Source organism: Cygnus olor, chromosome 4, assembly GCF_009769625.2.
Source record: "Cygnus olor isolate bCygOlo1 chromosome 4, bCygOlo1.pri.v2, whole genome shotgun sequence".
Classification (NCBI taxonomy): domain Eukaryota; kingdom Metazoa; phylum Chordata; class Aves; order Anseriformes; family Anatidae; genus Cygnus; species Cygnus olor.
In genome coordinates, this window is record NC_049172.1 from 77,567,137 (window position 1) to 77,594,286 (window position 27,150).

General features: G+C 74.2%; 4 protein-coding genes across 4 annotated transcripts; 2 read left to right on the forward strand and 2 right to left on the reverse strand.

Moving 5' to 3' along the window:
* Positions 1-3,647: 3,647 nt before the first annotated feature.
* Positions 3,648-7,594, reverse strand: PCGF1 (polycomb group ring finger 1). Its single transcript, XM_040556537.1, has 9 exons — positions 7,462-7,594; positions 6,696-6,801; positions 6,358-6,510; positions 5,449-5,520; positions 5,219-5,327; positions 4,663-4,696; positions 4,366-4,452; positions 4,182-4,262; positions 3,648-3,817 (listed from the first exon to the last, which is right to left on the reverse strand). Exons 1-9 carry the CDS (start codon positions 7,555-7,557, stop codon positions 3,770-3,772), a joined length of 786 nt encoding a protein of 261 aa, XP_040412471.1. The 5' UTR covers positions 7,558-7,594; the 3' UTR covers positions 3,648-3,769.
* A 9,343-nt stretch (positions 7,595-16,937) lies between these two features.
* On the forward strand, positions 16,938-22,041 carry TLX2 (T cell leukemia homeobox 2). The gene is made up of 3 exons (XM_040555547.1): positions 16,938-17,334; positions 19,841-20,078; positions 20,273-22,041. Exons 1-3 carry the CDS (start codon positions 16,938-16,940, stop codon positions 20,487-20,489), a joined length of 852 nt encoding a protein of 283 aa, XP_040411481.1. The 3' UTR covers positions 20,490-22,041.
* On the forward strand, positions 21,251-23,238 carry LOC121069399 (alpha-internexin-like). Its single transcript, XM_040555548.1, has 4 exons — positions 21,251-21,267; positions 22,112-22,268; positions 22,603-22,727; positions 22,799-23,238. Exons 1-4 carry the CDS (start codon positions 21,251-21,253, stop codon positions 22,848-22,850), a joined length of 351 nt encoding a protein of 116 aa, XP_040411482.1. The 3' UTR covers positions 22,851-23,238.
* A 648-nt stretch (positions 23,239-23,886) lies between these two features.
* LOC121069402 (interleukin-12 subunit beta-like) lies at positions 23,887-25,953 on the reverse strand. The gene is made up of 5 exons (XM_040555552.1): positions 25,884-25,953; positions 25,350-25,571; positions 24,675-25,062; positions 24,406-24,460; positions 23,887-24,048 (listed from the first exon to the last, which is right to left on the reverse strand). The coding sequence occupies exons 1-5, from the start codon at positions 25,951-25,953 to the stop codon at positions 23,887-23,889; spliced, it is 897 nt and encodes a 298-aa protein (XP_040411486.1).
* Positions 25,954-27,150: the final 1,197 nt, after the last annotated feature.

Consider the following 27,150-nt stretch of genomic DNA (forward strand, 5'->3'; position numbering starts at 1 on the left):
GCTGGCTAGCACAGTTTTGGGGCTGGTGCAGGTCAGCCTGGGCTGCTCTGGGCTTGCTGTGGGGCCTGCGTGGTCCCGGCACCCAGCAGAGGGTGGGGACAGGACTGCAGCAGGAGGGTGCTGGGGGATGCAGGGGGCTGAGCTCCATGTGCACCCCAAGCCCTCCCACCCCTCCATGGCTGCTGCTTTGATGCTCTGGCCGGGAGAGAGCCCTGCATGGCCAGCACAGCTTTCCCAGGCCCTGAGGCTGTGTCCCACGGGGCTGGGGCTGCCGTGGCCCCTCCATCCACAGGAAGGTTCCCCCCCCCCCCGGCCCCACTTTCCCACGGTGCCGGGCATCCCGGTGCCAGCCTCCAGTGCCCACATCCTCGGGAAGCTGGCAGGAAGCGGGCGCTGCCCCCCCGCTCACCCCAGGTCCACTCCCTCTGCGGGGGCTCGGCGGGGGCTGGTGCGGGACCCCAGGGCCGGGAGCGGCGGTGGTGCGGTGCCGGAGCAGGGCCGGCGCCGTGCCGGGGGGCGCGTGGGCACAGCAGGCCGGCCCGTCAGAACCGCACGGCGTCGTTTAAAGACGATCAGGCAGTGACAGGAATTAAATTGTGTTTTGATTTTCTCATTAGCCTAATCTCCAGCGCGCCTCGTTACGGGGTAATTTCCCCGCTCCGGCATGACAGCTCATTCCCACCATGACAGCCATATGCCAGCGTGCCCGTGCTGTGCACCGGTGGTCACCGGGGTGCCGGGGAGGGACAGCCGTGCACCCCAGCAGCTCCAGCACGCGCATGTGGGTGTGACGTGGTCAGGGTGCAGGCTGTGGGGTGGCACTGGCTGGGCCCTGGCTCTTGTGTCCTGCGGCACCCCATCCATCCGCGCCCTGCCGAGAGGCACTGTCAGGTCCCGCTGTGCGCGGGCTGGCAGCCGAGCGGGGCCCCGCAGCGCGGCCTGGCAGCTGGCCTGGCAGCACGGTGCCGCGGTGCTGGCAGCACCCAGCCGAGGCCGGGAGCCACGCTGAGGTCCACGGGGGTTCCTGGCCTGGGCGCGGGGGTGTCGCAGGGCTGGCCCCATGCACCGGGTCCCCAGGCGCTGCCCCGCTCACCCCAGCAATGGGGTGTGAAAGCCGTGGCAGGCACGGGCAGCTCATTTGTCTCTGTCAGGAGCCAGCACAGGAGACGGTGCCGCCGAAGCGTGGCGGGGACAGCAGCAGCGAGCGGGTGCTCGACACCGCCCCACTGCCCAGCTCGGCTCAGGACGGGGCAGCCACATGGGGACGGGCCCCACGGTGGTGCAGCCAGTGCCAGCACCAAGCACCAGCAGCATGGGGGTCCAACCCCTGCACAACAGGGATAGAGATGGGGGGGTGAAGCCTTCAGAGGGGCAGTGCCGTACCCCTCTGACAGGCACCGCAGCCCCACAGCCTCCCTGCGGGGCCCAGGTGCCCTGGCAGCCCCTGCAGGACTCGCGGCACCACCCATCTCCTCCCTGAGGTGCTGCCAGAAAGGGGGAACGAGCACAGCAAGGGGCGGGGGGGGCTTGGGGAGGGGGGCCAGCAGGATGGGGTACACGAGGCAGGGCTGGTGCTGCCTTGTACCCCGGGGCTACAGGGGCAGGGGCCGGGGGGCCATGTGGCGGTGGGGGCGAGGGGTCCCTCGAGGGCTGAGCCGTCCCGCTGACAGACACGCGGCCCCTCCTCGAGGCAATCGTGCAGCTGAGCCTGTCCGTTACCGCCCGCACGGGGCCAGGGGCGCTGGGACCTGTCTGCGCCCGCAGGGCCCGGCACGCCTGGGGCACCCCCATGTCGCCACGAGCCATCCGCAGCAGTGTCCCTGTCCCTGCCCGGTGTCACTGCGCGGGGCTGCGGCCACCGACCCCGAACTCCCCAGCCAGGCCCTCGGCCAGCCCCGGAAGGCTCAGGGCTCAGGATGGTCGCTGCCCCCGTCCTGAGCTGGGCTCGCTCCCGGGGACCCCACGCACGGGGCACCAAACGGTCCCCCGGGTCCCCGCGTGGCCGTGGGGTGCCGCGGTGGGGCCGGGCCGTGCCCACGGCCCCGGGGCCGCGCCGTGCTCCCCGGGCAGGGCTGCGCGGCCCCCGCCGCCGCCCGGATTAGGGCCGGGCGGAACGGGGGGCTCAGGTTTCCCTCTCTGCCGGGCTGGAGCCTGGTGCCATTAGCCCCCTCGGAGCATGACGTGGGGGCAGGATATCAAAGCGCCTTCGCCCTACGCTAAGCGGCGTGACCGCGGCTCGCAGCCGGCCCCGACGGCCGGGCAGGACGCGGGGCCCCGGCCCGGCCCCTGCCCCCCGCGCCCCCCCGCGCCGCGGCACCGCCCGCGGCCCTCGCGGGGGCCGGGCAGCGGGCACGGGGGCTGCCGGCACCCCGGTACCGTCCCGCGCCCCGCGATCCCCGTGCCCGCCCCGTGCTCCCGGCACGCTGGGCTCGTCCCGCGCCCCCAGACCCCCCCGCGGCCCAGCCCCCGCGGCGCTTGGTTCGAGTTAGGCTCCGGGGCTCGGCGCGCTGATAAGCGGGGGCGCGGGGGGCGCGGGATGCGCGGGGGAGCGCCCGGCCCCGGCCCCGGCCCCGGCCCCGGCCCCGGCCCCGCGGCGGTTTCCTGCTCTGCCAGAGCCGCTGCTGAAAGACGCGGGGGCGCCCGGCCCCCCCCGGCCCGCCGCCCGCCCGCCCGCCCGGCCTCCCGCCCGTCCGCCCGCCCGTCCGCCCGCCCGTCCGCCCGCGCCGCCGGGGGTGCTGGGGGCGGCGGGGGTCCCGTGTGGCCCCCCCGGGGTGCGGGGCCGGCCCCTGCGCCCCCGTTCCCCGGGGCGTGCTTGGCGGGGGGGCCGCGGCCCGGGTGAGGGATGGCCGACAGCTGGGCGGGGGCGCGGGGCCGGTAACCGGATCCCCCCGCGGCGGCGGCGGGGTCCCGGGCGCGGGGTCACCGCGGAGCCGGGGCGGCCCCGCCGCGCTGCTGCCGGCGCCGGGGTCCCGCGGAGGGGGGTTCCCGCGGGCACCCCCCGGGCTGACCGGGGACCGGGCTGCGGCACGGCCCCGGGGCTCGGCGGCGGGGCCGGGCACCTGTTCCCCCGCCCCCTGCCCGGAGCGGGGCCCGCAGCCGCCGGGCCGCGTTTGCGGGCGGGCCCCGGCCCCGCGCCCGCCCCCCGGGGCCGCCCCGCGCCGCCGCCCCCCCGCGCCCCAGATGGTTGCGGGAGCCCCCCCCGCGGCGGGGCCGCCCCGTTCCGCCGCTCCCCGGCGCCCCGGGCCCGTGCCTTCATTACGGCTCATTATGCGCGGGCGGCGGGGGGCGCGCCGCTCAGCCGCGTGCAGGCACGGGGGCGGCGCGGGGGGGCCGGGCCGGGCGGGTGCCGCATCTGCGCTCGGCCGAGGGGCTGCGCGCCCCGGCGCCGCGGGGAACCGGGGGGGAGGAATGAGGCTGGGGGGGCCGGGCCCCACAGCTCCGCCCCGCGCCCCACAGCGCCGTGCCCACCGTGCACCCCCCCCGGCCCAGCGCTGCTCCCCCCGGTGCACCCCCGTGGCCCGGCTCTGCACCCCAAAACTGCTCCTCAGGGCCGAGTGCTGTGCCCCCCCCCGTACCTCTGCACCCCACCAGAGGGACCCCAGCAGCAACCTCCCCACACCCCCCACCCCAGAGAAGGGAGGCACAGAGGATTTTCAACAGTTTTATTCAAAAAATAAACTCAACCGGGGGGGGTATTAAGTTAGGAGGAGTGGGGTAGGGGGGCGGGAGCAGGGCTGCGCTGCGGGGGGGCAGCACCCGCCCCCAGCCCCTACCTCCTCTTGTCCTTGATGCTGTAGTGCAGCAGGAGGGGCGCGGGCTGCAAGGCAAGGGGGGCGTCAGGACAGCGGCAGCACCCCCACGCCCTTGGCCCCACACGCCAGGGCCCCGGGCAGCGGTGACCAGCGCAGGGGCTGCTCTGTGAACTTGCCCACCCCCTCCTGGGACGCGCCCCCACCCTGACCTGTGCGGGGACGCAGCGCGCGGCTCTGCGCCGAGCAGGGAGCGGCGTTATCCATCCTCCTCGTCTCTCCGCTCCCCTGCTCCGCGGCCTCGGCCGAGTGCTGCCCCAGCCCAAACACCTCCCGGAGCCCCCCCGCACCCCCACCCTGCTCCATGCCCATCTCCCTGCCCAGGGCAGGGGGACCGGGGGCACTGGGTGCCCGTCCCGCCGCGCCGCCCACCTTGCCGAACCAGCGCGAGAGCCAGAGCTGCTTCATTGTCATGTGGTCGGGGAGCACCTCGCCGCCGAACAGGATCTGCACCTAGGCGTGGGGGCACGGAGTCAGCTGGGGCCTGCGCCCCCACCCAGCTCCCACCCAGGGCCTGCGCCCCCCTGGCCCCCACCCAGCCCCGGGCCCCACTCACATGCTGCAGCGGCAGCCCCAGGCGGTGACACAGGACCCTGCGCAGGTGCCGGATCTGCGCCCGCACGGAGCACCTCACGTACTTATGCTGCAAGGGGCAGAGGGCTCAGAGCGGCGCGGGTGCTCGGCAGGGGGCCCCAACCCCCCGCCCCCTCTGGGATCAGCACCGGGCCGAGCCCGAGCCCCTGCACCACAGGCACCGAGCCCGAGGCGGGGGCTCTGCCCGCCCCGCGGTCTGGGGCCGTCCCTGGGCACGCAGCAGCCCCCAGGGCAGAGCCTGCAGCCCCCGGGCGCTCACCTGCAGAACAGCCTTGCTCTTGTCCTTGCTGGAGCTGCAGAGGGAAGAGAAGGGGGAATTTGGGGGCCCCTGCAGGGGAGAAAGGCTGCACCCCTCACTCCTTTCCCCGGCACAGCCTGGGACAAGTCCGCAGGAGCTCCTGCGCCCAGCCCTGGAGGTGGGGGCTGCCCCGTGCCACACGTGCCCCCGCTCCCCCGTCAAGCACGCGTGGAGCTGGGGCTGCAGCGGGGCAGGCGTGTGGCTGGGCTGGCAGCTGAGCTGCAGCCATCGATCCCATTACAGCTCCCAGAGCTGCCACTTATTGACTTTGCTGTCGGGAGCCAGCAGGCAGCTGCGCAGCGCGCCCTCCCCAGCATTTATTAACGCTCGCAGCCGCCAGGCAAGGGCTGCTGCTGGGGGGCGGGGGGGGGGGGGGCAAGCTCTGCAGCGGGCCCGCGCAGCCCCACGGCTCGGCTGGGTCCCCTGCTGCCCAGCAGCGGGATGCACGGCCTCCGTGCTGTCCCTGTCCCTGCTCCCAGCCCAAGGGGCAGCGGCTCGGCGGGACCCCAGCACTCACCTCTGCTTCTCGAGGCAGAGCGAGACGTGCTCGTCGTAGCGGAAGTAGTGGGCACGGGAGTGGTCGAAGGTGCTGTAGGGGAGCCCCATGGGGTCGCCCCCAACTGTGTCTGGGGAGAAGGGGGTGGCAGTCAGCTGGCCCCAGGTGCCAGGGCTCCGCACGCAGTCAGCTCCTGGCAGCGCCGTGCTCTGGCCCCGTGCCCCCCCGGAGCCCCCCAGCCCTGTGCCCACCCTCGCCGCTGGGCTGCGTCACCCGGTCGAGGCCGCGGGACTGGTAGAACTCCCGGATCCTCTTCTCTTCACCTGCGGGCGAGAGGCAAGCGGTGCTCAGGGCTGTCCCCTGCCCCCCCAGATCGCGGGGGCTCCCCGACTGCCCCTCGCCCATCTCCCTGCTGCAGTGGGGTCAGCAGCACTGCCAGCGCCTGGCGCCCTGCGCAGCCAGGAGCCACGTGCCCTCGGCCAGCCCCATGGACCTGCAGCAACGCCCCGTCTCGCACAGCCCCGTCCCTGCTCTTGGCGTCCCTCAGACCTGCTCCCGCTCTCCCTCCCCGCGTTCTGGGGCGCAGGGCCCACGCCGCACGCTGGCTGCACGCTCCCAGCGCAGCACAAGCACGTCTCCATCCCGCCGTGACAGCGCCCGGAGCCCCTCTGCCTCCCCCCGCTGCTGCAGCGAGCTGACATTTCCAGAGACGCGTCCCCAGCGCCTTCCGCATCCCTGTCCTGAGTGATGGCGGCTAATCTGGAGCCCCCCCGCGTGCGCCACTTTGCATTCATCACCACCCGCCCGCCGCCCGCCCTCGCTGTGCTGTCGCTCAGAGCCTGGCCCTAGGGACACTGCACGGAGCTGGCCCCGGCTCCCGGCCCCACGGCTCAGCACCGCCGAGCAAAAACCGGACACCAGCGCCCGGAGTGACGAGGCGGGGGAGCAGAGCTGGGCTGAGGCACCTCCTCGGCCAAGTCGTGGCCTCCCTGCTCCGCTCCCTGCCGCGTCCCTGCGGGGCATCTGAGGGGGTGGCAGCGGGTCCCCTGCCCACATCGTCACTTGGGATGTGCGGAGCCACAGCCCGGCACCGCCGGAGCCCCCCCGCAGCGCCCGCTCCCCAGCCAGGTTTCCCGGGGGCGCAGCCCGCGGACACTCACTCTCCTGCAGGCCAGGCACCAGCTTGTAGACGATGTCCTGCATGACGCGGTCCAGCTTCAGGTTGAGCAGCGGCTGCGTCTCGTGGATCTTGGTGTTGCACATGGGGCAGTACTTGCTGGTCTGCAGGTACTTCACGATGCAGCTCTTGCAGACTGAGGCCGGAGGGAGGGGATCAGCGGGGCCGCGCGCCCCCAGGCGCCGACCACGGAGCTGCGGGCGCGTCCCCGGGCAGGAGCCACGGCCCCAGGGCAGCGCCGGCAGGCGGGGCTGGGGCTGGGGGGGCTCCCGCTACCCCGCTGCCCGCAGCCCAGGCCGGAGCCGCCGCGCGGGGACTCACAGGTGTGCAGGCACTCGGTGATGGTGGTGGCGTCGATGAAGTACCCGGCGCAGAGGCAGCACACGATGTGCTCGTTCAGCTCCTTCATCTTCACCTTCACCTCCTCCTGCGGGGCGCGACGGCGTCACCCGGCCCCGCGGCGCGGGGCCCCGGGGCGGGGGGGCCCCGGGGCGGGGGGGGCCCCGGGGCGGGGGGGCCCGGCGGGCGGCGCGGGGCTGGGGGCGCCCCGCAGCTCCCCACGGCTCCCCGCGGCTGCCAGCGCAGCGGGCGGGGGCTGGCTCCGGGCACCCCCTGCCCGCGGGGCCAGGGCACGGCGCTGGGGGACCGCCCCCCGCTCACCTGGCCCCGCCCCCTGCACCTGGCCCCGCCTCTCGCCTGTGCCCCGCCCCCTGCACGTGTGCCCCGCCCCCGGCCACGCCCCTCACCCGCATCCCACCACCTGCACCTGGCCCCGCCCCTCACTTGTGCCCCGCCCCCCGCCCCTATCCCCGCCCACCACCTGCGCCCCGCCCCCCGCCCCGCCCCCCCGCACCGGGCCCCGCCCCCGCGCCCGCCCCGACCCAAGGCACGCGCCCCCCCTCCCCCGGGCACGCGCCCCGCCCCCCGGCCCCGCCCGCCCGCGGCGGGGGCGCCCGGCGCATGCGCAGCGCGGTGGGGACGGCGCCTGCCGCGGCCCCGGCGCCCCCCGAGCGGCGGGCGCGGCGCCTCTTCCGCCCACGCATGCCGCCGGGCGCCCCCGCCGGCCCCGCCGCCCGCCGCCGCTCGCCTCGTTCCGGAGCGGGTCCATCTTGTAGACGGCCTGGAGCTGGTTCCGCAGCCGCATGGCGATCGCCATCGGGCCCCCCTGAGGAGGCGACGCCATCTTAGAACCTCCTCCGCCTCCGCGCTCACTTCCGGGTTCGGGGCGGGGACGGGGCCGGCGCCACGCGCGGCGCGACTACAACTCCCGGCGTGCCCCGCGCGCCTCGCCCTGTGCCGAGAGCGGCCGGGCCAGCCGCGAGCACGGGCGCCCCCTGGCGGCCTCGGCGGGAAACACGGCCGGGAGGCGCGGCGCTGCCCCGGTGCTGGCCCCTGACCCTGCGGGGCCGAGCCGAGCCGAGCCGCGTCGTTCAGTGCCTAGCCAAGCTGTGCCGTGCCGGGCTGAGCCGTGCTGTGCCCGGTACTTTGCCCCAGGCTCCCTGCCCCCCCCGAGCAACGGCACTCCCGGGGCCCAGTCCCGGAGCCTCGCGCCCCCCACCGGGCCCTCCACGTGCCTCCCCCCCCCACGTGGCCGCCCCGCCGCCGGCAGCCAATGGGCGGGGGGCGCCCTGCGCCGCGGCCAATCAGCGCCGAGCGCGGTGCCGCCGGCAGCCGGCGGGGGCAGCAGGGCACCGCGGGAAGGCGCGGGGGGGGCGCCGGGGGGAGCGGGGGCACGGGGGCAATGGGGGGGCACCGGGGGTAATGGAGGCACGGGGGGGCCGTGGGGGCACCGGGAGGTTACGGGGCACCGGGGGGGGCGATGGGGGGAGCAGGGGCACGGGGGGCAATGGGGGCACCGGGGGCGACGGGGACACCGGGCGGCACGGGGGGCACCGGGGGAGCGGGCTGCGGGGGGAATTCCCGACGGAAGGGGAAGGGGGGAGATGGAGAACGGGGGTCGGGGGTCAGCGGGTGGGCGCCCGGCGGCGGGGGGCTGCTGGAGCACGCACGCCCCGCCGGGGCACGCCGCGCCCTGCCCGCAGCCCCCGGCCCCGCTCTGCCGGGGGGGGCCGCCGGTGGGACCGGGCCGGGCCGGGCCGCGGGGCCGCGCTCACCTGCGGGGCCGGGGGCGGTGCGGGGGGCAGCGTGCGGGGCTGGCTCTGGGGGGCTGGGGCTGGGGCTGGGGCTCGGGGGGGGCTCGGGGCCGGGGCCGGGGCCGGGCGCTCTCCGCAGCGCAGCCGCCGGAGCCTGGAGCCGCGCTAATGGGGGTGATTGGATCAGGGCTCTGGAGGGGAAGAGCGGCCCCGCTAATGCAAAGCAGAGGCTGTTAAGGGCCGTAATGGCTCGTTACGGTTACGATTATTGCTGCAATCCCCAGCAACAAGTGCTGCCTGGGGAGCCGCCGGGGCCGGGGGCCGGGCGGGCAGACGGCGCGGCCCCGAGGGACCCGCACCGGGCGCCCGGCGCTGCGGGGCGGCCCCGGCGCGGTGCGGGGGGGCCGGGGAGGGGAGGGGAGCCCCCGAGCGCCGGCCGAGCCGAAATGTCGCGGCCGGGGCCGGGCGCTGCGGGCGCGGGGCCGGGCACGGGGCGCAGGGACCGGCCCGGTACCGGCACCGGCCCCGGGGCTTGGATGGGCAGCGCGGGGCTCGGGGGCGCCTGGGGCCTCCGTGGGGCTCCTTGGCCCTGGGCCGCCTGCAGGAGCCCCGCGACCTCCGCCCCCTCGGTCGGACTGTGGGTCCCGGTGCCTCCGGGGCAGCGTGGAGCTGCGGGGACCCTGGGCAGCCCCGCACCATCCCCTTGCCACCAGCGTCCTCCTGTCGCACCGGCCCCTGGATGCTGCTGGCCTGGCTGGTGCTGGTCCGAGTCAGGGTCCGGGTCCGGGTCCGGGTCCTGGTCCGCTCGGCTCCCCCTTGTCCTGGCCAGTCTTTGAGTCTGGGTCACGATCGCAGCACCTGGGTCCCAGCACCAGTCACCTCAGCTCCTACAGGTCCCAGCCAGCCCAGGCTGGCCCGGGTCTGAGCGGCTCAGCCTGGCCCGTGAGAGGCAGCTCCCAGTGTGTCCTCAAGCTGTCAGCCGTCCCCTCCCTGCCTCCTGCCCCAGCAAAGTGGTGTGTGGCTGGGCTCCAGTACCCCCAGTCCGGGCACCCCCAGAGGGGACCCCCAGCAGGGGCAGCCAGGATCAGCCCCCCGCGCCCTGGGGTGGCCGTGGGCCCATGCAACACGCCCCCCTGCTGCCAGCCAGAGCCTGCCCCCCCCTCCGGCCCCGTCCTCGCCAGGCGGTGAGAAATGAGGCTGGGGCCGGGGTGAGCGCCCGCGTCTGGGGTGAGCTCGGGAGGGCCTGGCCCCATTTGTACCTGCCAGGAGCAGTTCCTGGGAGGGACGGCCACGCTGGGGGCTGCGGGGGTCACAGCTGGGCCAGCACAGCCCTGGGGCTGGGCAGCATCGCTCACTGCCAGCTCCGCACCGCACCGAGCACCAGAAGTGCACCACACACCGGCACCAGTGATGCACGGAGCAAGGTCACCATGCCGAGCACCGGCACCGCGGCACCGCCAGCACCGCAGCGAGCACAGCCCCAATCCATCTCCCTGCACGCGCACCCTGGCACGGCACGGCCACGCGCTCTGCGTGCGCAGCCCTGCGCCCCACTGTCCCCTCAGCCCCCCCAGGCTGGGGGCAAGCAGGCGGACGTCCTGGTGGTGGTCCTGAGGCTGCGGTGGCTCTGCTGGGACAGGAGCAACCCCAGGAGAGGTGCACAGGGACAGGGGTGGGCACTGGTGTGTGCAGGCACCCAGCTGCCACGCCTGCTGGCACACATCCCCACGGGATCGGCCCACCCAGGGACACCACGCGTGCTCCGTGCCAGGTGTGCTGTCCCCTCAGCCCAGCCTGTGGTGCGGATGCGCTGTCCCCACATGTGCCCTCACCACGAAACCTGCTGCATGCAGGACACGTCCATACCCCCCCCCCACTTGTCACCCTGTGTGCTGTCCCCAGTCGTGCCCAGGCGCACGCCGACACCTCCTGGCACGCCGGCAGTGCCAGCGCCCGGGCTGGGAGCGCGGGTGAGGAGCGGGGTGTGCGGGGTGGCAGGGGCTGGGGACAGGTGGCAGCGGGGCACGGGTGTCCACATCAGCCTGGGCCCCCAGGGCCACGTTTGCAGCCTGGCACGCGCGGGGCCGCACAGCTCCATCTCCCGATGCATAATTAATGCCTGGGCGGCAGCCGGCGCTTCCCTGGCCTCCGCGAAGCTCCGGGGCCGGGCAGGCCGGTGCTTTTAGCAGAGACCTGCTCAAATATTCAGCTCCATTTCCGCTGCGGAGCCGCGCGGGGTCTGGGCGGCTCCTTCTGGTAAGCGCCTGCCGGGGGCTTTCCCGGCCCTGGGGTGTGGGGCCATCCGGACCCTGCTCAGGGCTGGGGGCAACGGGGGTAGGGGGTGGGGGCTGCGCTGAGACCTGGCACACTCATGACAGCAGCCAGCATAGGGCAGTGGTGCTCCAGCCCCCGCGGCCAGGCGAGTGGGGGCCCATCGCAGGGCTGGTCCCGCTGCCGTGGCTGCCACCCAGGTGCATGCACCCCTAGGTGCCATCAGCTCCCTCCCGGCATCACCGTGGGGACCCCTGCCCCACACCGTCACCAGCCCCACAAGTCCCAGCGGAGGGAGTCCCCCGGTGAGGGGGCTCCAGAGGCGGCTGGTACCGGGGGGGCTGGGGGAGGCACAGCCATGGGGCTGGGCAGGGTGCGGGGTGGGGGGCTCCAGCGGGGGCGCAGGGCCGGGGCTGGGCGGTTATGGACTGAACTCCCTGCTTAATGCACCTGATTGGATTTGCAGAATCCAATTACCTGCCCTCGGCCTTTGATAACGAGGTTCTGAGCGACGGCTTCTGTCAACGGCCCCGCGGCAGCGAGAGCCGCGGCTGCAGGCACTCGGCACCCCGGCCTGTGGGGACGGGAGCCCCCCGGCACCCGCAGCCCCGGTCCCGCTGTCAGGACCCCCACAGCCCCCGGGGGGAGGTGGGGATAGGGCTGCCCGTGGCTGCTGGGCACAGCACCAGCCCTGCGGCACTGCAGGACCCGCTGCTACTCGGGAGGGTGCAGCAGCCAACCTGGTGCCTGTGGCCAAACGGGGGCCAGGGGCTGCACCCTCCTCCTGCTGCCTCCCCGCTCCCGCAGCGTTCCCACGTCCCTGCTCCACGTCCCCCAGCCCAGCACTGAGCCCTGGCCCTGTTGGCCCTGCGGAAGCCTCAGGGCCTCGGCTACAGACCCCAGCAGCTGCAGCATTGCCACTGGTCACAGCGGGTCCCTCCTGTCCCCCCCAGGGCACACAGGGTCTTGCTCTCAGGCACTGTGGCAGAAGGTTTGTGCTGCATGGGCAGCAACGCCTGCTCTGCACCCCTCCCCAAGCCCTTCTGTCCCTGCTCCCATCCCATAAAGCTGATGGAGGCGGGCAGCAGGGGGTTGTGGGGGGGCTGCAGCACCCATTCTGCCCCCAGCCCAGGCTCCCCTCTCCCAGACCCAGGGATGGGGCTCAGGGGCTGCCCCGAGCCCCCTACCAGGTGCCTCTCCCCCCCCATCCTGGGGCTGCAGCCTGGGGCCGCCCGGCAGGATCAAACCCTGGGCAGCTCGGCCGGTGCCACCACGCTGCAGCCGCCTGCGTCCCTGTCACACCGAGCTCCTCCCCGAGGACGCTGCGTAGGTGCCGACGGCCACGGTGACGTCCAGCCTGGGCGGCTCCGGCTGTCGGGGCCCGGGCACTGGGGGGTCCCGGTCCGGTGGGGCTGCATCTCGCTGCACGGCCGAGCTGCCCGGGAGCCGCCACGGCCGCGTCCCGGCCCGGCGCAGCCCTCTCGCGTGCCGGGTGGGAGGCGTGCGTGCCACCGCGTCACCCCCTGCACCCCACCCCGGGTGCCAGCGCCCAGCCCGGGGCCGGCGGGTGCGGGGCACCGGGAGTGTTTCATGCAGTTAAGAAGTGTCTGATTGAGGCAGGAGGCGCCAGCAGCTCCCCCGGGAGCCGCAAGTCAAGGACTGGAGGACCAAATGCAGGCTAAAGTAATCCAATCTGGGCTGGCTTCATCTAATTAGCCCAGAATTAACCCAGCAGCCAGAGAGGAGCTGACTGTCCCTACAGTTTGCCAGCGGGTTTGGGGGGGAAGCGGGAGGAAGAAGGGGACGTCCAGCGATAATGAGATTAGGGGGGGAGCGGGCGGGAGAGGACGGCTTGGCAGCATCTCGCCGGTGGTAACGTGGGGCCCTACCAGGCCTCCGCCGCTTAATTGCTGCGCGCTGGCCGGCGCGCAGGGAGCGGGCTGTCAGCAGTGAAGGGTGGGCAGGGACCCATTTTAATAACTCCTGCCCCCCAGCAGGAACACCTGAGCCCGGCAGGAGGCCCTGCAGGGGACAGGGACGCAGGCACGGGGCTGGCCTGCGGGGACTCGGCGCCACGGAGCCACAGCAGCCCCAGGCTGCAGGTGCCCACGGGCAGGCGGGGGGACAGGGCGAGGGGCCGCCGGCAGAGGCACTGTGGGGGCCGCAGCAGCACCCAGGACAGCTGCAGGGACAGCTGTGCAGCGGGCAGGACCACATCGCTGCACGGGGCCACAGGGCAGGTGCCAGGACTGGTGTGTCCATCCCCTGCCTGCCAGGTCGGCTGTGCCAAGGGCTGGGTGTAGCCACTGGGGGGGGGGGGGCAGCAGGGTGCTGGGATGCTGGGGTGCTCGGGTGTGCAGCCCTTGTGCAGCTCTGGCAGCAGCAGGGTCTGGTGCTGAGCAGGGTCAGGCAGAGCATTGAGGCTGACGGCTGATTTCCTACCCCAAGCCAGGCGAGTGCCCCCTCTGCCTTGTCCCCCTCCTGCCTGTGCCGTGCAGGTGCCAGTTCATGCGGTGTGCTGGCCTGGGGACACATCTGCTGTGCCCCGCAGGGAACCCCACATCCAGCCCTGCTGCAGCAGGAGTGGGGGCACCCACCGGGGACCGTGGGGGTGTGGGCCGTGGCTGAGAATGAGGAGCGGTTTTGTATGGGTGCACTGGGATATTCCCAGCCCCCTCCCATTGCAGGTGCATATGGGGGGTCCCTCGCCCAAGCTTTGCTGTGCACACAGTGCTCAGGCTCTGGGCAGAGCCATGGGGCACCTGGGACAGGGACAACGCCTCTGGCTTCACGCTGGCAGCACAAGGGCCACTTGGTGCAGACAGGACCAGCAGCACTGGCAGATGACAATGGTCCCTGGATGGGTGACATGCACCTCGAGCTACTGGGCTTGCTGAGCACACTGCTGACGAGGGCTCAGCCTCCCCTGCGAGCCCCCCTACCCTGGAGCAGCCCCAGCCATGGTGCCATGGGAGCTGGGGAGGGGTCTCTGCTCCAGAAGCGGGAACTAGCCCCAGCCCCCCCAAGACCTCACATCTCTCCAAAGCGAGCACCCAAGCGCCAGCTCTCGCCCTGAGCAGGGGCCGGTACCGGGGTCAGGGCACACATCACGGCGAGACCCCTGCCAGGACCCTGGGGCTGCCACCCAGAGGACCCCCGCCGGCACAGGGCGGAGGTGCCCGTGACGCAGGCAGGCGCCGCGGGAGCCCCTGCCCGCCCCAGGCCCTGTCACCTGCCCCCCAATCCATCTCCCGGGACCATGCAGCATTCCAGCCCCTGGGCACTTCCAAACATCTGCCTCCTGCTCTAGGTTTAATTAACCTGCTGCCGCCCGGTCCCTCCCCCAGCACAAGGCATTTCCTCCCCGCCACCGGCCCCGCGCCCGGGCAGGCGCCGCTTGCGCCTGGGCCAGTGCCAGCTCCGGCCTGAGGGGCTGCTCCCTGCCCACTGTGCCCGCAGCCGCCCAGCGCCTGGGGCTGCTGCTGGAGCTGGGGGGGCTGGAGGTTGGCCGTGCTCTGGAAAAGGCGGCACCGGCCAAGTGTCCCCAGCATCTGCTGGGCGAAGAGCAAGATACGCTGGGGGAGACTCAGCCTGGCAGGGCACCAGGAGGGCAGCTCCAGTGCTGCAGACCGGTGTGCAGCGTCCCCCTGCCCTGCGTTGATGCATGGACCCAAACCGGTGGCACAGGGCTTGCTTGGGAGCATGGGGACAGCAAAGTGATCGGGCACAGCAGGGCCAGCTCCTCCTGCCTGTGCACGCACAAGGGCAGCTGCAGGGTTATTTTATGTGGGACAGCGTGTGCCCGGCACGGGCCTGGCCGGGACGTGTGCAAATGGCGTGCGCGTTGTGCAGGCACAGCGGCTGGGGGCCCTGCACGGGGTGCGTGTTTGTGTGTGCAGAGCAGGGCTGGGCGCAGCTCTGGTGAGCCCCCGTGGGGTGTAGGTGTGCATCGCCACACCGTGCTCTGCACGCGTGTGTGGGTGCCCCAATGCCATGCAGGTGGGTCAATGTGCGTGTGTGAGGCTGTGCCGCGGGGTGTGCGTGTGCACGCACATGGCTGTGCGGTGCTGGGGGTGCACACGTGAGGCTGAGCATGGGGGCTCTGTGTGAGCACATATATGTGTGTGCAGGCGTGCACCCATGCCGCGCAGCGTCTGTGTGCATTGTGTGGCTGTGCCGTGCTGCAGGGTGTGTGCACACGTGTGTGCAGGCAGCTGGGCCCTGCTGGGGTGTGTGTGGAAGGTGTGCGTCCCCACCTCTCATGGCTGGGAGAGCGTGCACCCAGCACAGCACCCGTGCCATGACCCCAGGCCCCGAGGCGCTGCCACGGCAGGGCCGGTCTCCCCACACCGCAGCGGGTCCCGCCGAGCACGGGTCTGCCCGGTGCCCAAGGTGCGTGTGGAGCCCCGGGTCCACCAGTGCCCCCGGGCCGGGCCGTGCCCCCGGGACGCAGCAGCTGCAGCTCCCGGTGCTGCCGTGATTTACAGGCGCAGGCCCCGGTAATGTCATTTGCCCCAGACCGGTGGCGCCAGGGTGGCCGGGCGGCCGCCCTCCCCCGCCGGCCCCTGCCCCGGGGACGTGACCCGCCGCCCTCGCCCTGAACCGGGGCCCGCCGGGGAGCCCGGCACCCCGTCCCAGCAGCCGCGGCGCGGAACCACCGGCCCCGCCACCCACGCCCCGGCCCCGCCACCCACGGCGCGGCTGTCGCGATAGTCGTCGGGAGGCCCCGCGGCCCTGCCCGCGATCTCTGCGCTGCCCGTTACCGCCCGGGGCGAGCCGCGGGGCCGGCCGGAGCGGCACCGGCAGGGGAGCGGGACCGGTCTGCGGGTGGCGGCCGAGCCCGCCCCGACCGGCGCCGTCGCACCTCGCGCCCGGGCGGCTCCGCGGCGCTGCTCGGCCCGGGCCACCCGGCCCCGCTCCTCCGAGCCAGGTACGGGCGTGCCCCGGGAACGGCGGCGGGGCGGGAAGGGCCGGGGTCGGTGCTACCGCGAGCGGCGGGTCCGTGGGAAGCGGGACGCGTGCTGTCGGGAACGGCGGGTCTGTCGCAGCCAGGGTCAGCCAGCACCGGGAGCAGCGGAAGTGTCCGTGGCCCGGGAAGGGAGGGTGCCGGGGCGCGGGGTCCGTTTGCTCCGTGATCGGTGGGCTCGGTGGGACCGCGGCCGGTCCGCCCTGGCAGCGGCGGGTGCGGGGGGACGAAGCCGCTGCGCCCCGGCGCGCCCTGGGACGCGGGAGCGGCCCCGCGCGGCCGCATGACGGCACCGGGGCCGGGGCCCGCTCCGTGCGCCCCGGGACGCGCAGCGGCGTCCGCTCGGCAGCACGGCGCGGCCCCGGGCACGGCTCGGGCGGGCGAGCTGCGGCCCCGGTTCCGAGCGCCCGGCGCCCCGACGGTCCCGGTCCCGGCCGGCCGCGGGAGCTGCGGGCAGCGCCGGGGCTGCGCCGGGCCGCGGAGAGGCGCCGCGGCGCTGTCCGGTGTCGCGGCGGCGGCTCCGGTGGGCCCCGGGCCGCCGTTCCGTTGCTCCGACCCAGGGAACGCCCGGCGGCAGGGACCCGGGACGCGCCTCCGCCGCCGCCGCCGCGGCGTTTCTCGGGCTGGAGCGCGGCGGTGTCGCCGGGCCCGGCCGGTGTCCGGGGGCCGGGCGGAGCCCCGTGCGCTCGGGGCCCGACGGACCCGACCGGCAGGAGCGGGGACGCGGCGGAGCCGCTCCGGGGGCCGCGCTGCCCGCGCCGCGCCACCGGGGGTCCCGGGGCCGTCCCGGCGGACGGCGGGCCGGGCCGGGCCGGGCCGGGCCGGGCGGGGGCCCGGTGCCGAGGCGGGGAGGGGGGGGCCGGGGGGCGCCGGTGCCGGGGCGTGGCCCCGGGATGCGCGAGCCCCCGCCCCCGGGGGCGCGGGCTGTCAATCACGGGGCGCGGCCGCCAATCAGCGGGCGGGCGGCCGGGATTTTGGCAGGTCCAGATGGAGCGGGGCAGAAAAGCGCGTGCTGCCGGGGGGCCCCGCCGCGCCGCGCCGCGCACCGCAGCCCGCGGCCGCCCGCAGCCGCCGCCGGCCATGCCCCAGCCCCTGCCCCTGCCCCTGCCGCAGCGGGCGCCCGGTGCCAGCCGCCCCCGCCCCCGCGCCCGCGCCCGGCCGCCCGCGGCCGCCCCCCGCGCCTAGGCGGCCCCGCGATGCCCGCGCCCCGCCGGCTCTGAGCGCGGCGGGGCCATGGAGGCGGCGGCGCTGGCGCGGGAGGGCGGCGGCCCGGCCCCCCCGCCCCACGAGCCCATCAGCTTCGGCATCGACCAGATCCTCAGCGGCCCCGAGCCCCCGGGCGGCGGCGCGGGGCCGGCCCGGGCGGCGGGAGAGCCCGACTACGGGCTGTACGGCGGCGGCTACGGCCCCGCCTGCTCGCTCGGCTCCTACAACCTCAACATGAGCATGAACGTGAGCGTGAACGTGACCCCCGCGCCCGCCGCGCCGCCCGCCGGGGTCATCCGCGTCCCGGCGCACCGGCCCGCGCCCGCCGCGCCGCCCGCCGCGCCGCCGCCGGTGCCCGGGCTCTCGGGGCTCACCTTCCCCTGGATGGAGACGACGCGGCGCATCGCCAAGGACCGGCTCTCAGGTGAGCGCCGCCGGGACGGCTCCCGGCCGCTCCCCTCCGCTCCGACGGCTCCCGGCGGCTCCGACGGCGCGGCGGGGCGCGCGGCTGACCGGCGCCCGGGGCTCCGGCCGGCCCGGGCTCCGTCGCGCCCGAGCTGGCTCGCGGGGCGGGTCGCTACCGGGGCGCGGGGCTCCCTCCCCGGCGCTCCGGAGGCCCCCGCCCGCGCCTCGCCGCCGCGGTCTCCGCGCCCCGCTCCGCCGAGCGCTGCCGTGCCCGGGGCCGGGCTCTCGCCGATTCCCCCCTCCCGCTGCGGCCCCACGCACCGGGAAGCGGCCGCCGTCGAGGCCGGCAAACGGCGGCTCCGGGATGGCGCTGCCACCGGCCGCTCCGCCGCTGCCCCTCTTCGGTTCCCGGTGCGCGGCGGGGGCCGGAGCCGGCTTCCCGGCAGCTGCGGGCAGGGGCCGGGGCCCCCCTCCGTGCGGCGACCCCAGAGGTCCCGCCTTGCTCTGCCCGCGGGCTCGGGCTCCGCGGCGCCGGCCGGTCCCGTCCCCGGGGCTGCGGCACCGGCACCGGCCCGGTCCCACCGGGAGGGCGGCGGCTGCCGGAGAAGCACAGGGCTGGGGCGGTGCGGGGTGCAGACCGCGGGTGCGTGCGGGGACAGGGAGCGAGGACCCGGGGTGTGTGTGGGGAGCGCAACGACACCCGCCTGCATGCGGGGACGGGGCCGTGCAGGGAGCAGACACTGTACGGGGCTGCTGCGGGGCAGGGGCCCCACGCTGTGGGGTGGTTGTGGGGCTGGGCTGTGGGCCGTGTGGGGATGGGGACTGGGCTGTGCAGGATGCAGAGACCCATCTGCGTGTGTATGGGGGCGGCTGTGGGGCCATAGGGTGCCGGGGTGCTGCATGCTGGGGTGCTGGTGGGAGGCTGGGGCGGGTGGGGGTGATGTGGGGGTCTGGAGGCCGGTGGGGGCCATTGCTGCCGATGGGGCCATGTGCTGGGCACCGATGCTGTGGCTGGAGTGCCTGCAGGGTGCCGGGCGAGGGACTGGGCGCTGCACCCCAGTGCAGAGGCTGTGGGTTGCCAGTGCCTGGGGTGCTGGGAGCGGGTGCTGCCTGTGGGGCGAGCGTGGTGCTGGGCAGCGCTGGCCTGGCTCGGCTCGGCTCGGCTCGGCTCAGCTCGGCTCCTTCCCAAGATGGCGGCGCTGCCACGTCCGCAGCGCGCGGCTCCGTGCAGGGACGAGGGTGGTGGACGAGGCCGGGGCCGCGAGGGGCCGGGGCTCTGCACCCTGTGGGGCGGGGGGCTGGGGGCCACGGAGGGCCGAGCCCGGGCACCAGCAGAGCCGGGTTCGCCTCCTGGCCCACGCGGGGGCCCGCGGTGACGAAGCACCGTCCCCATGCAGGAGCAGCGGGTGACGTCCCCGTCTCCTGCCTGGCGCCAGCAGCGGGTGGACGGGGCGGCCCCTCCCCGGCACGGGGTCTCCCAGCCGTGGCCATCACTCAGCGCCGCGGCCTTGGGGTGGTCTCGGGGCTGTCAGCATCTGTTCCCAGCGAGGGGCCGCCCCGCGTGGGGAGGGGGTGCGGGGGCGTCCAGCCCCCCGCCTGCACGGCTCCACCTGCGTCAGGCGCTTCCGCCCCTGCCGGCGGGCAGCCTGGCTCCCAGCCGCGGTGGGCTTGGCCGGGTCTGCCCCACTCCCAGCAAGCATGGGGTGTTGGAGCCCCATTGCGGCCCCACAGCAGCCCCATGGGCCCAGCCACGTGCAGCCCTGCCCATGCGGCGTAGTGCTGGCGAGGGCTGTGGTGCCCTGGGGCCGTAGCTCGGCAGTGGGACGCATGTGCACGGGCTGGCTCCGACCTTCCTGCTGGCGCCTTTGCTGCCCTGACGCTCCCCGTGGCTCTGTCCCTGTGTCCATGGGGGGGTGACAGCCCCTCCCCGGCTCCCAGGCAGCTGGTGGGCAGCCAGCCCTGACACTGCTGGTGTATGGGGGGAGACATCAGCTGCCTCCTGATGGCCTCTGGGGTCCCATCCGCTCCGCCAGGAGGGGTGGGAGGCCCTGGCAGGTCTGTGGTGGCTCCTCTGGGGCTGTGGCCCAGCTCAGTGCTTGGCACAGGGAGCCTTGCCAGCCCTGCACCGAGCCTGGGACTGGGCCTGCCCTGCTGCCTGGTGAGGCTGGAGGTGTCCCAGCCACTGGGTGCCACCCATGGGGCTCAGAGAGCAGTTGGACCTGTGGCAGGAACCGAGCACGAGCCCATGCACCACGTTCTGTGCTGCTGCGTGCGTCCCCAGTCTGCAGGAGCAGGATGTCTCCATCCTCGCCTCCTCTCTGCAGCTCCCACGGAGCTCCCCTTCCCCTCACCCACTCAAGCATCCGGGTCAGGCTCCGTCGCTGCCCCAGGGCTGAGCCCGTTCCTGCCGTGCCCCTCAGCAGCGGCTCAGCCCCGGTCTCTGCCCGCAGCAGCAGCGAGGGCCGGCGCTCTGCCTGGGCTCCCCCTGCCCCGGCGTGGCTGCTCAACCCCCCCTCTGCCCGCAGCCGCGCTGTCGCCCTTCGCGGCGACCCGGCGCATCGGGCACCCCTACCAGAACCGCACGCCGCCCAAGCGGAAGAAGCCGCGCACCTCCTTCAGCCGAGTGCAGATCTGTGAGCTGGAGAAGCGCTTCCACCGCCAGAAGTACCTGGCCTCAGCCGAGCGTGCCACTCTAGCCAAGGCCCTCAAGATGACGGACGCCCAGGTCAAAACCTGGTTCCAGAACCGCCGCACCAAGTGGAGGTAACGGGGCTGGGCCCAGGGGTAGCCACCTGCAGCCCCCCAGGCAGCGCCGCCCGGCTGCATCCTTTGGGCGGCCGGATCCTGCCACTGAGCCCCGGGGAGGGCTGGGCTGGAGCGGGACCGGCGGTGCCTGTCCCTACGCCCGGCGGGTCAGAGGCCGCGTGGCAGTGCCAGACGGGCTCTGTGTGCTGCAGGAGGCAGACGGCGGAGGAGCGTGAGGCGGAGCGCCAGCAGGCCAACCGCTTGATGCTGCACCTGCAGCAGGAGGCCTTCCAGAAGAGCCTGAGCCAGCCGCTGCCCCAGGACCCGCTCTGCATGCACAACTCCTCCCTGTACGCCCTGCAGAACCTGCAGCCCTGGGCCGAGGACAATAAGGTGACGTCCGTCTCGGGGGTGGCCTCCGTGGTGTGAGGTCCCTGTGTGGCAGAGGGGGACCACCTGCGCACCTTGGGGACCTTGAACTTGTCAGGAGGAGGCTGTGGGCAGCAGGAGCCTGGCAGGGTGCAAGCCAGCACCTCTGTCTTGTGGCAGGGAGGGGGCTGCTGCTTCCCGGGCACTCCCCTGAGCGGCAGCCCCCTCCCCATGCCCACCCCCCCCCCGGGTACTGGCCCTCTCCGGGCCCCACCGCTGCCCCAGGTGAGCGGCGGCCCCGGGCAGGTGGACTCCAAAGCCCCGATGACCCCTGCCTGGAGCACCACGACCCATGGGCAGCCCTGCCCCCACAGCCTCCGGGGGATCCTGTGCACTGGGCCCCTCTCCCCACGTGCCTCTGCCGGCCCTGGACTTTCTGCAGGGGCTGCCCGCTCCCCCCAGCTCCCCAGGGCCTGGTGCCCCCCATCAGCAGCTCTCCCGGCCGGGCTGCCCCCGCTGCTCCACCACCATCCTGCCTGGGGAGGGCAGAGCCCAGGGTGCGGGTGGCCTCCCCCAGACTTGCACATTCCCAGTGCTGGAAACTTGCCGCTGCCCTTGCGAGCAGGTGCTGGGGTGGATGGCGTCCTCACAAGCACCTGCCTTACCCGAGTCGGAGTTCGTCAGCTGGGGGTCCCAGGGCTGGCGAAGAGCCCCAGCCCCTCTGTCCTCTGAGCAGCCCGCCAGACGGAGCTTCTCTGACGCAGGGCAGGACCTCCCGGTGCTGCTGCCCCCACCGCCTCCTGCAGTGCTGGTCCTGGACAATGGACACAGGGTTCCTGTACGAGCAGGCAGCAGCAGCCCCTCCAGAGGCTGCCCCCTCCAGCCTCTGCTCCCTGGGGGCACTTTGCCTCCTCCCCACGCTGCCTGGTCCTGGTGTGGGACTGAACCTTTGGTCTGGTGAGACCCAGTGCGTGCAGGCAGTGGTGTCCGCTGGGGTCTCTGCTGCAGAACCCCTGGTCCAGCGAACTTCTGGCCCACAACTCGTCCCCTCCTGAGGCAGAGCCAGCACCAGGGCACAGACCTGCCAGACCTCAACCCCATCCCCAGCTCTGCGTTAGGGGGCCGCAGAGGCTGAGCCCCTCAGCCCTGCTCCAGCTCCAGCCCTGACCGGGATGGAGCGCAGCTCAGGCAACGTGGTGCCGGGACACGGGGACCCCCCCTCCCGGGCCAGCTCCAGATGGGGTCCCCGGCTGCTGACGGGTCGTGAGGACCTGCCCCTGCCCCTGCCCCTGCCCTTGACCTTGACCCCAACCCCGGCCCTACGCCCGCCCTGCCGCTGTCCATGGTGCTGCCCGGGACCCGATGGGGCGCACGGGGACACCCTCCGGGACCAGGGGTGCCGGCAGGGCGCGGCGGGGGGCGGGACGTCAGCGTCCTGCCGGTGCCGGCAGCGCTGCCGGGGGGAGGCGGGCAGCCGGTGCCGGTTTCCCGGGGGCGGGATCGGCTGCGGCTCCGTGACGCGGCCCCGTTGTACCGGGAGGCGGGGGCGGGAGCCGCTGCGGCGCCGCCGCAGAGCCTCCGGGATGAGCGCGGCCGGCCCCGGCGGGGGGGAGGACGGCTCCGCCGCCTGCGCGCTGCGCTGGCCCGGGCCCCGCTGCCGGCCCCGCTCCCGGGGCGGCGAGGCGGTGCTGCGTGCCCGCGCCGAGGCGGCCGGGTACCGGCGGCTGCTTCCGCGCCCGCGCGGCGGAGGTGGAGGCGCTGCGCGGGGCCGTGGGGGCTCTGCACCGGCAGCTGGAGGGGCTGCGCGACCGGCGCAGCGGGGAGCTCGCCAAGTACCAGGTGCGGGGGGGGCCGGGCCGGCGGGCGCTGCGCTGAGGGGGAGGGGTGCTGCGGGGTACGGGGAGGGGGGCGATGCCCGGGGGGCGGGCGGAGCCGGGGGTCCCGGCCGGTCGGATTAGCGGGGGGAGCGGGGGCGGCGCTCGGGTGTGGGGGGGAGCCGGGGCTCGGGGGCGGCGCGGGGCCCGGATGGGGGGGGGAGCGGCCGGGGCTGGGGGGCCGCGGGGGCAGGGGCCGGGGGGCGGCTGGGGCGGGGGTCCCGCGGGCCGCCCGGGGCCGGGGGGGGGCCGGGGGCCGGGCTCCGGGCTCCGGGGCGGCGCTGACGGCCCGACGGCAGGAGCGGGTGGCGGAGCTGGAGCGGGAGATCGGCGAGGCGGAGCAGGAGATGGCGCGGTGCCTGCGCGAGTACCCGGCGCTGCTGCGGCTCCGGATGGCGCTGGACGCGGAGATCGCCGCGTACCGGTACGGGGCGGGCGGGCGGCGCGGGCGGGGCGGGCGGGCGCGGGGCTCAGCCCGGGCCCCCTCTCTTGCAGGGAGATGCTGGAGGGGGAAGAGCTGCGCCTGGGCTCCGTGGCCCCGCCGTGACGGGACCCCCGGCCCCCGGCCCCCCGCGCCGCGGGACCCCGGACTGCCGGGCCCCGCCGGACCCCCAGGCCCCAGACTGCTGCGCTGTGGGGTCCCCCCAGTTCCCGCTGCCCCGTGCCTCGGGACAACCCCCGGATTCCCAAGCCGTGGGACCCCCCGGACTCCTGGAACCCCCGTCCTTTGGACCCCCTCGCCACGGGACTCCCCGGACTCCGGGGACCCCCGGGCACCTGGGCTGCCCAGACCCCCACCCCAGGAGGCCCCGGCACCCCAGGAGGGCAGCGCCCGCCGGGCCGCCCACTCTCACCAGCCTCTCCAGAGCAGCAGCAGGGCTGGGGTCCTGGCCCCGGCCTGCGCAGAAGCACCTCAATAAAGGCCCCGTGGCATTACCCAGTGCCGGGCAGTCTGTGGTGATGGGGCCGGCGTCCTGGCAGGCCCCTGCGCTTGGGGGCACCCAGCTCTGCCACCTGGGGCTGAGACGATGCCCAGGGCTGGTCTGTGGGAGCGTGGTGCTGGGGCTGCATCCTGCGAGGGCTGCCTGGCTGCGGGGGTCTCAGCTCCCTCCCGCCTGGCTGCAGCCCCGAGCTGGAGCCGCCGCCTGGGTGCCCTGTGGGGATGCTGGGCGAAGTGGCATGGCAGGGACCCGGCCGCGTGGTGGAGGACGTTGACCCAGGGAGCTGAGCCCCTCCGGCGCTGGCGGCTGCTTCTTGTCCCTCCTCGCCCTGGCTGTGCCCCCATCCTGCACTGGGTTCTGGCCCTCCTGGGCTCAGGGCTGTTACAGGGCCCAGGCCTCCGCTCCCCACCACACACACAAAAACAAAACAATTTCTTTCTTTAGCAAAGCCAAGCCCAGCTCTTTTATAGAGATAAAAATCCATTTCAAAATAACAAAAGTGAAAGCAAATGTTGGTGGGGGCGGGGGGGGCGCCTCTGGCTACTGCACCCAGGGGATGCCGTGCCTTGGCCACGGCTCCCCTTGAGGCCCCAGACTGGGCGTCCCTTGGCACCCTAGGGTGCCATGGTTTGGGGAAGAGGCTCAGCGTGCACGCAGCCTATGCTGCTGGGCTGCATCCACCATCTGCCAGGGGCTCCAGGGGCTCCAGGAGGGTTTGGCGTAGGGGTCCTGGCAGCTGATGCGCACCCGCCGCACATGCCCCTGCACGATCGTCTTCTCTGCGCCCTCCACGAACTTCTCAACCTGCAAAGGGTAGTCAGGTCACAGCCACGGGGAGGGGGCAGTGGCACAGGCACTGCGGGAGGCATTTTCCAGGGGAAGGTGCAGGGCACGGAGCTGGGGGCACAGCGGTCGGGGTCACCGACTTCCCAACCTAGACTTGGGCCATGCTGGCAGAGGAGCAGCGGTGACAGCTGCTGGAGGGGGGTGACAATTTCCTGCACCCCCTGTGTGCCACTGAGCAAGTCACTGCTCCTCAGGACACTCCTGTGCCAAGGGGGAGGCCGAGCTGGGGCGGGGGAGCACGGGTGCGGGGCAGGGCAGGCGCAGGGTAGCGAGGCCATGGGACAGCGTGAGGCAGAAGGGGCGTAGGGCAGTTACCTGGGTGCCATTGGAGAGCTCGTACTGCAGCCGGTACAGAAGAGCAAAGTAGGACCTGGGGAGCGGCCAGGAGGCTGGGGGGGCCCAGGCCAGATGGAGCTGCCCCCTCTGCTGGTGCACGGTCAGCTCCTGGGGCGGATCCGGCCGCACTGTGGGCAGCACAGAGCACAGCGGGGGCTGAGCGCGGGGCACCGCTGCCCAGCCTGGGGCCGGAGCCCTCCCAAGAGGCCCCGGCACCCGGACCCCCACCCTGAAGGTGTCTCCCGCACCCCGCTGTTGCTGGGTTGAGCTCACCAATGTCACGGATGAAGAAGCGGGGGGAGGTGAAGTTGAAGAAGGAGGTGTCCGAGATCCCCTCCAGGTGCAGCTGCAGTTGGTGCAGCTCCTCCGCGAAGGGGCAGAAGGAGGGGTCCGTGAAGCTGGCGTTGAACTGGCCACCACGACCGGCCACCGGTACCCAATCCCCGAAGGATCCGTTACTGCGAACAAGGCAGGCGTGAGCGCTGGGCGCCCGTGGGGCTGGGGCCAGGGTCCCGGGTACCCACCTGCGCGTGAGCCGGGCACGGAAGATGGCAGAGCGGGGCCCCGTCCAGGAGCAGCGGAAGGAGCCGCGGTAGGAGTCAGCCTGGCAGGAGACGTCCTTGCCCTCCTCCTCACCTGGTGGGGCCAGGGGACAATGGTTAGGGTCGGTTGGGGCTGAGGAATGGTGCCCCTTCCCCAAGCAGCACGGGCAGGCTGGCTCCACGGCTGGGCTCCCAAGGGTCCTGTGCAGCCCTGCGCAGGGCATCGCCCACCTTGCAGGCTGTGGCACGAACCTCCCTCATCATGCTACGTGCCTGCCTGGTGTTTCCTGGTCCCCCGCCTGCCCCCACACTCCCCGCATCCATCCCCGCCCTGCTGTCCCGCAGGGCTGTGCCAGCCCCCCTTGCCCCGGCCCCAGGTACCGGTGTCCCTGACCACCACGTAGGTGGTGTCCAGCAGGACGCCGCCGGCCCAGCAGCTGTAGTTGCCCGTGGCCGGCAGGTCCAAGCCGAGGATGGTGAGAGTCCGTCCCTTGGCCACGAGCTCGGCCATGGGCTCCAGCTCCCCGTTCTGTGTCCAGGTCACTTGCTGCTTTGAAGTGTTGCATTTCACCACCAAGTCCTCGTTCAGGCTCCCCACCACAACTGGGGATTAGATGCAGAGGCTGGGGTCAGAGGCAGGTCTGTGCTGTGGGCAGCCCGTCCCCTGCGCCCTCATCCCAACCCCCAGATCCACCCTTCCCCATGGTCCCCAGCCTGCTCCGTCACCCCCTGTCCCCCCATACCCCCAAGCCTGTAGAGCTGCCCCAGTCCCGGGCTCACACGGCCCTGTACCAGAGGGATACGGGTGCCCCCGGTCCCTCCAGCTGCCGTGGGTCCTACAGCCCTCCCCACACCAGGGTACCCCCCCTCTGAGGCCCCAGGCCCCCCACGGTGTCCAGGCAGGGCAGGACTCACTCTTTGGGGGAAAGGCAGTCAGGGCGTCCGCGGGGGCGAGGCACAGCACCAGTCCCACCAGTATCAGCATCTGGGAGGGGAAGGGCAGCGCTGGGAGAAGGCAGCCCCGTGCCAGGGCAGGAAGGCAGCCGTTCCCACAAGAGGAGCCGGGCCAGGGTGCGGCCGGCAGCGCGGGCGAGGGCACGGCAGCCTCAGCCAGGGTGGCAGCAGGTTTGGGCAGGAGGGAGGGGAGCGGAGCCGTGGGGGCAGCGGCTGGGAAAGCCCCGCACAGGGCGGGCGGTGGGCGCAGCACCCGGCCCTTCCCAGTGCAGCCCCAGGCAGGAGGAGCCCCCTGCCTCCCGGTGCTCCCCAGCGCTCCCCAGACCCCGAGGGACGCCCGCTGTGCTTACCTTGCTGGCCATGGTGTGCGCTGCTCCTGCTGGCTCTGCACGGGCTGGGCTGGTGAGCCGCAGGGTATATACTGAGCCGGGACCCTGTGGGGCTGCCCCAAGGTGAAGCCAAACCACAGAAGCATCACAGTTCTCAGAAGAGGAGAAAGCTGTGCGGGGTGGAGCTGAGAAGTGGTACCCACGCTCAGTCTCCAGCCTCGCTGGGCACGGGCGCTGCCCATGGGCGCCAGGAGTGTGGCCAGGTCGAGAGCAGCCCCTCCCAGGGGGCCCCCTCCAAGGGGCTGCGGGGTGAGGGGGCGGTACGAGGCCCCCCAGGACGGTGCCAGAACCCTGGATGCTCCCAGCTCCCCCAGGGTGCTCCTGAGCTCAGGACCGGCTGGAGTTTGCGCTGAGCACCCTCACCCTGTGCCCCTGGGAGAGCAGGGAAGGGACGGCTGAGCTCCGGCAGCGCCGGGCCTGGGGGCGTGCAGCATGGCAGGGGCACGGCCCCAGCCCTGACCCCAACCCCGGACAGCACCGGCCGCAGGCGCAGTGGGGCAGGGGCCCACAGGGCAGGAGCCCACCCTCAGGCAGGAGCCAGCCCCTGCCCTGCCCCGCTCCCCTCGCCAGGTGACAGCAGCCTCCAGCCCCACAGCCCAGCGCCTGGCAGCCCCGCTATGACACAAAGGGACAAAGGCCAGAGAGGCGCTGCCATCTCCAGCCGGGAGCAGGGACACCCCCCTGCCCAGAACGTGGTGCCCTGGCACCGCCACCAAGGCAGGGACGGGGACGGGGATGGGGGTGCTGCGGGGGGCAGGGGGCAGGGATGGATCAAGAGGCGGCAGCCTCGGGCAGGGGTGGCTGCAGCCCCCTGTGCTGGGCACTGCGGTGCCAGGCTG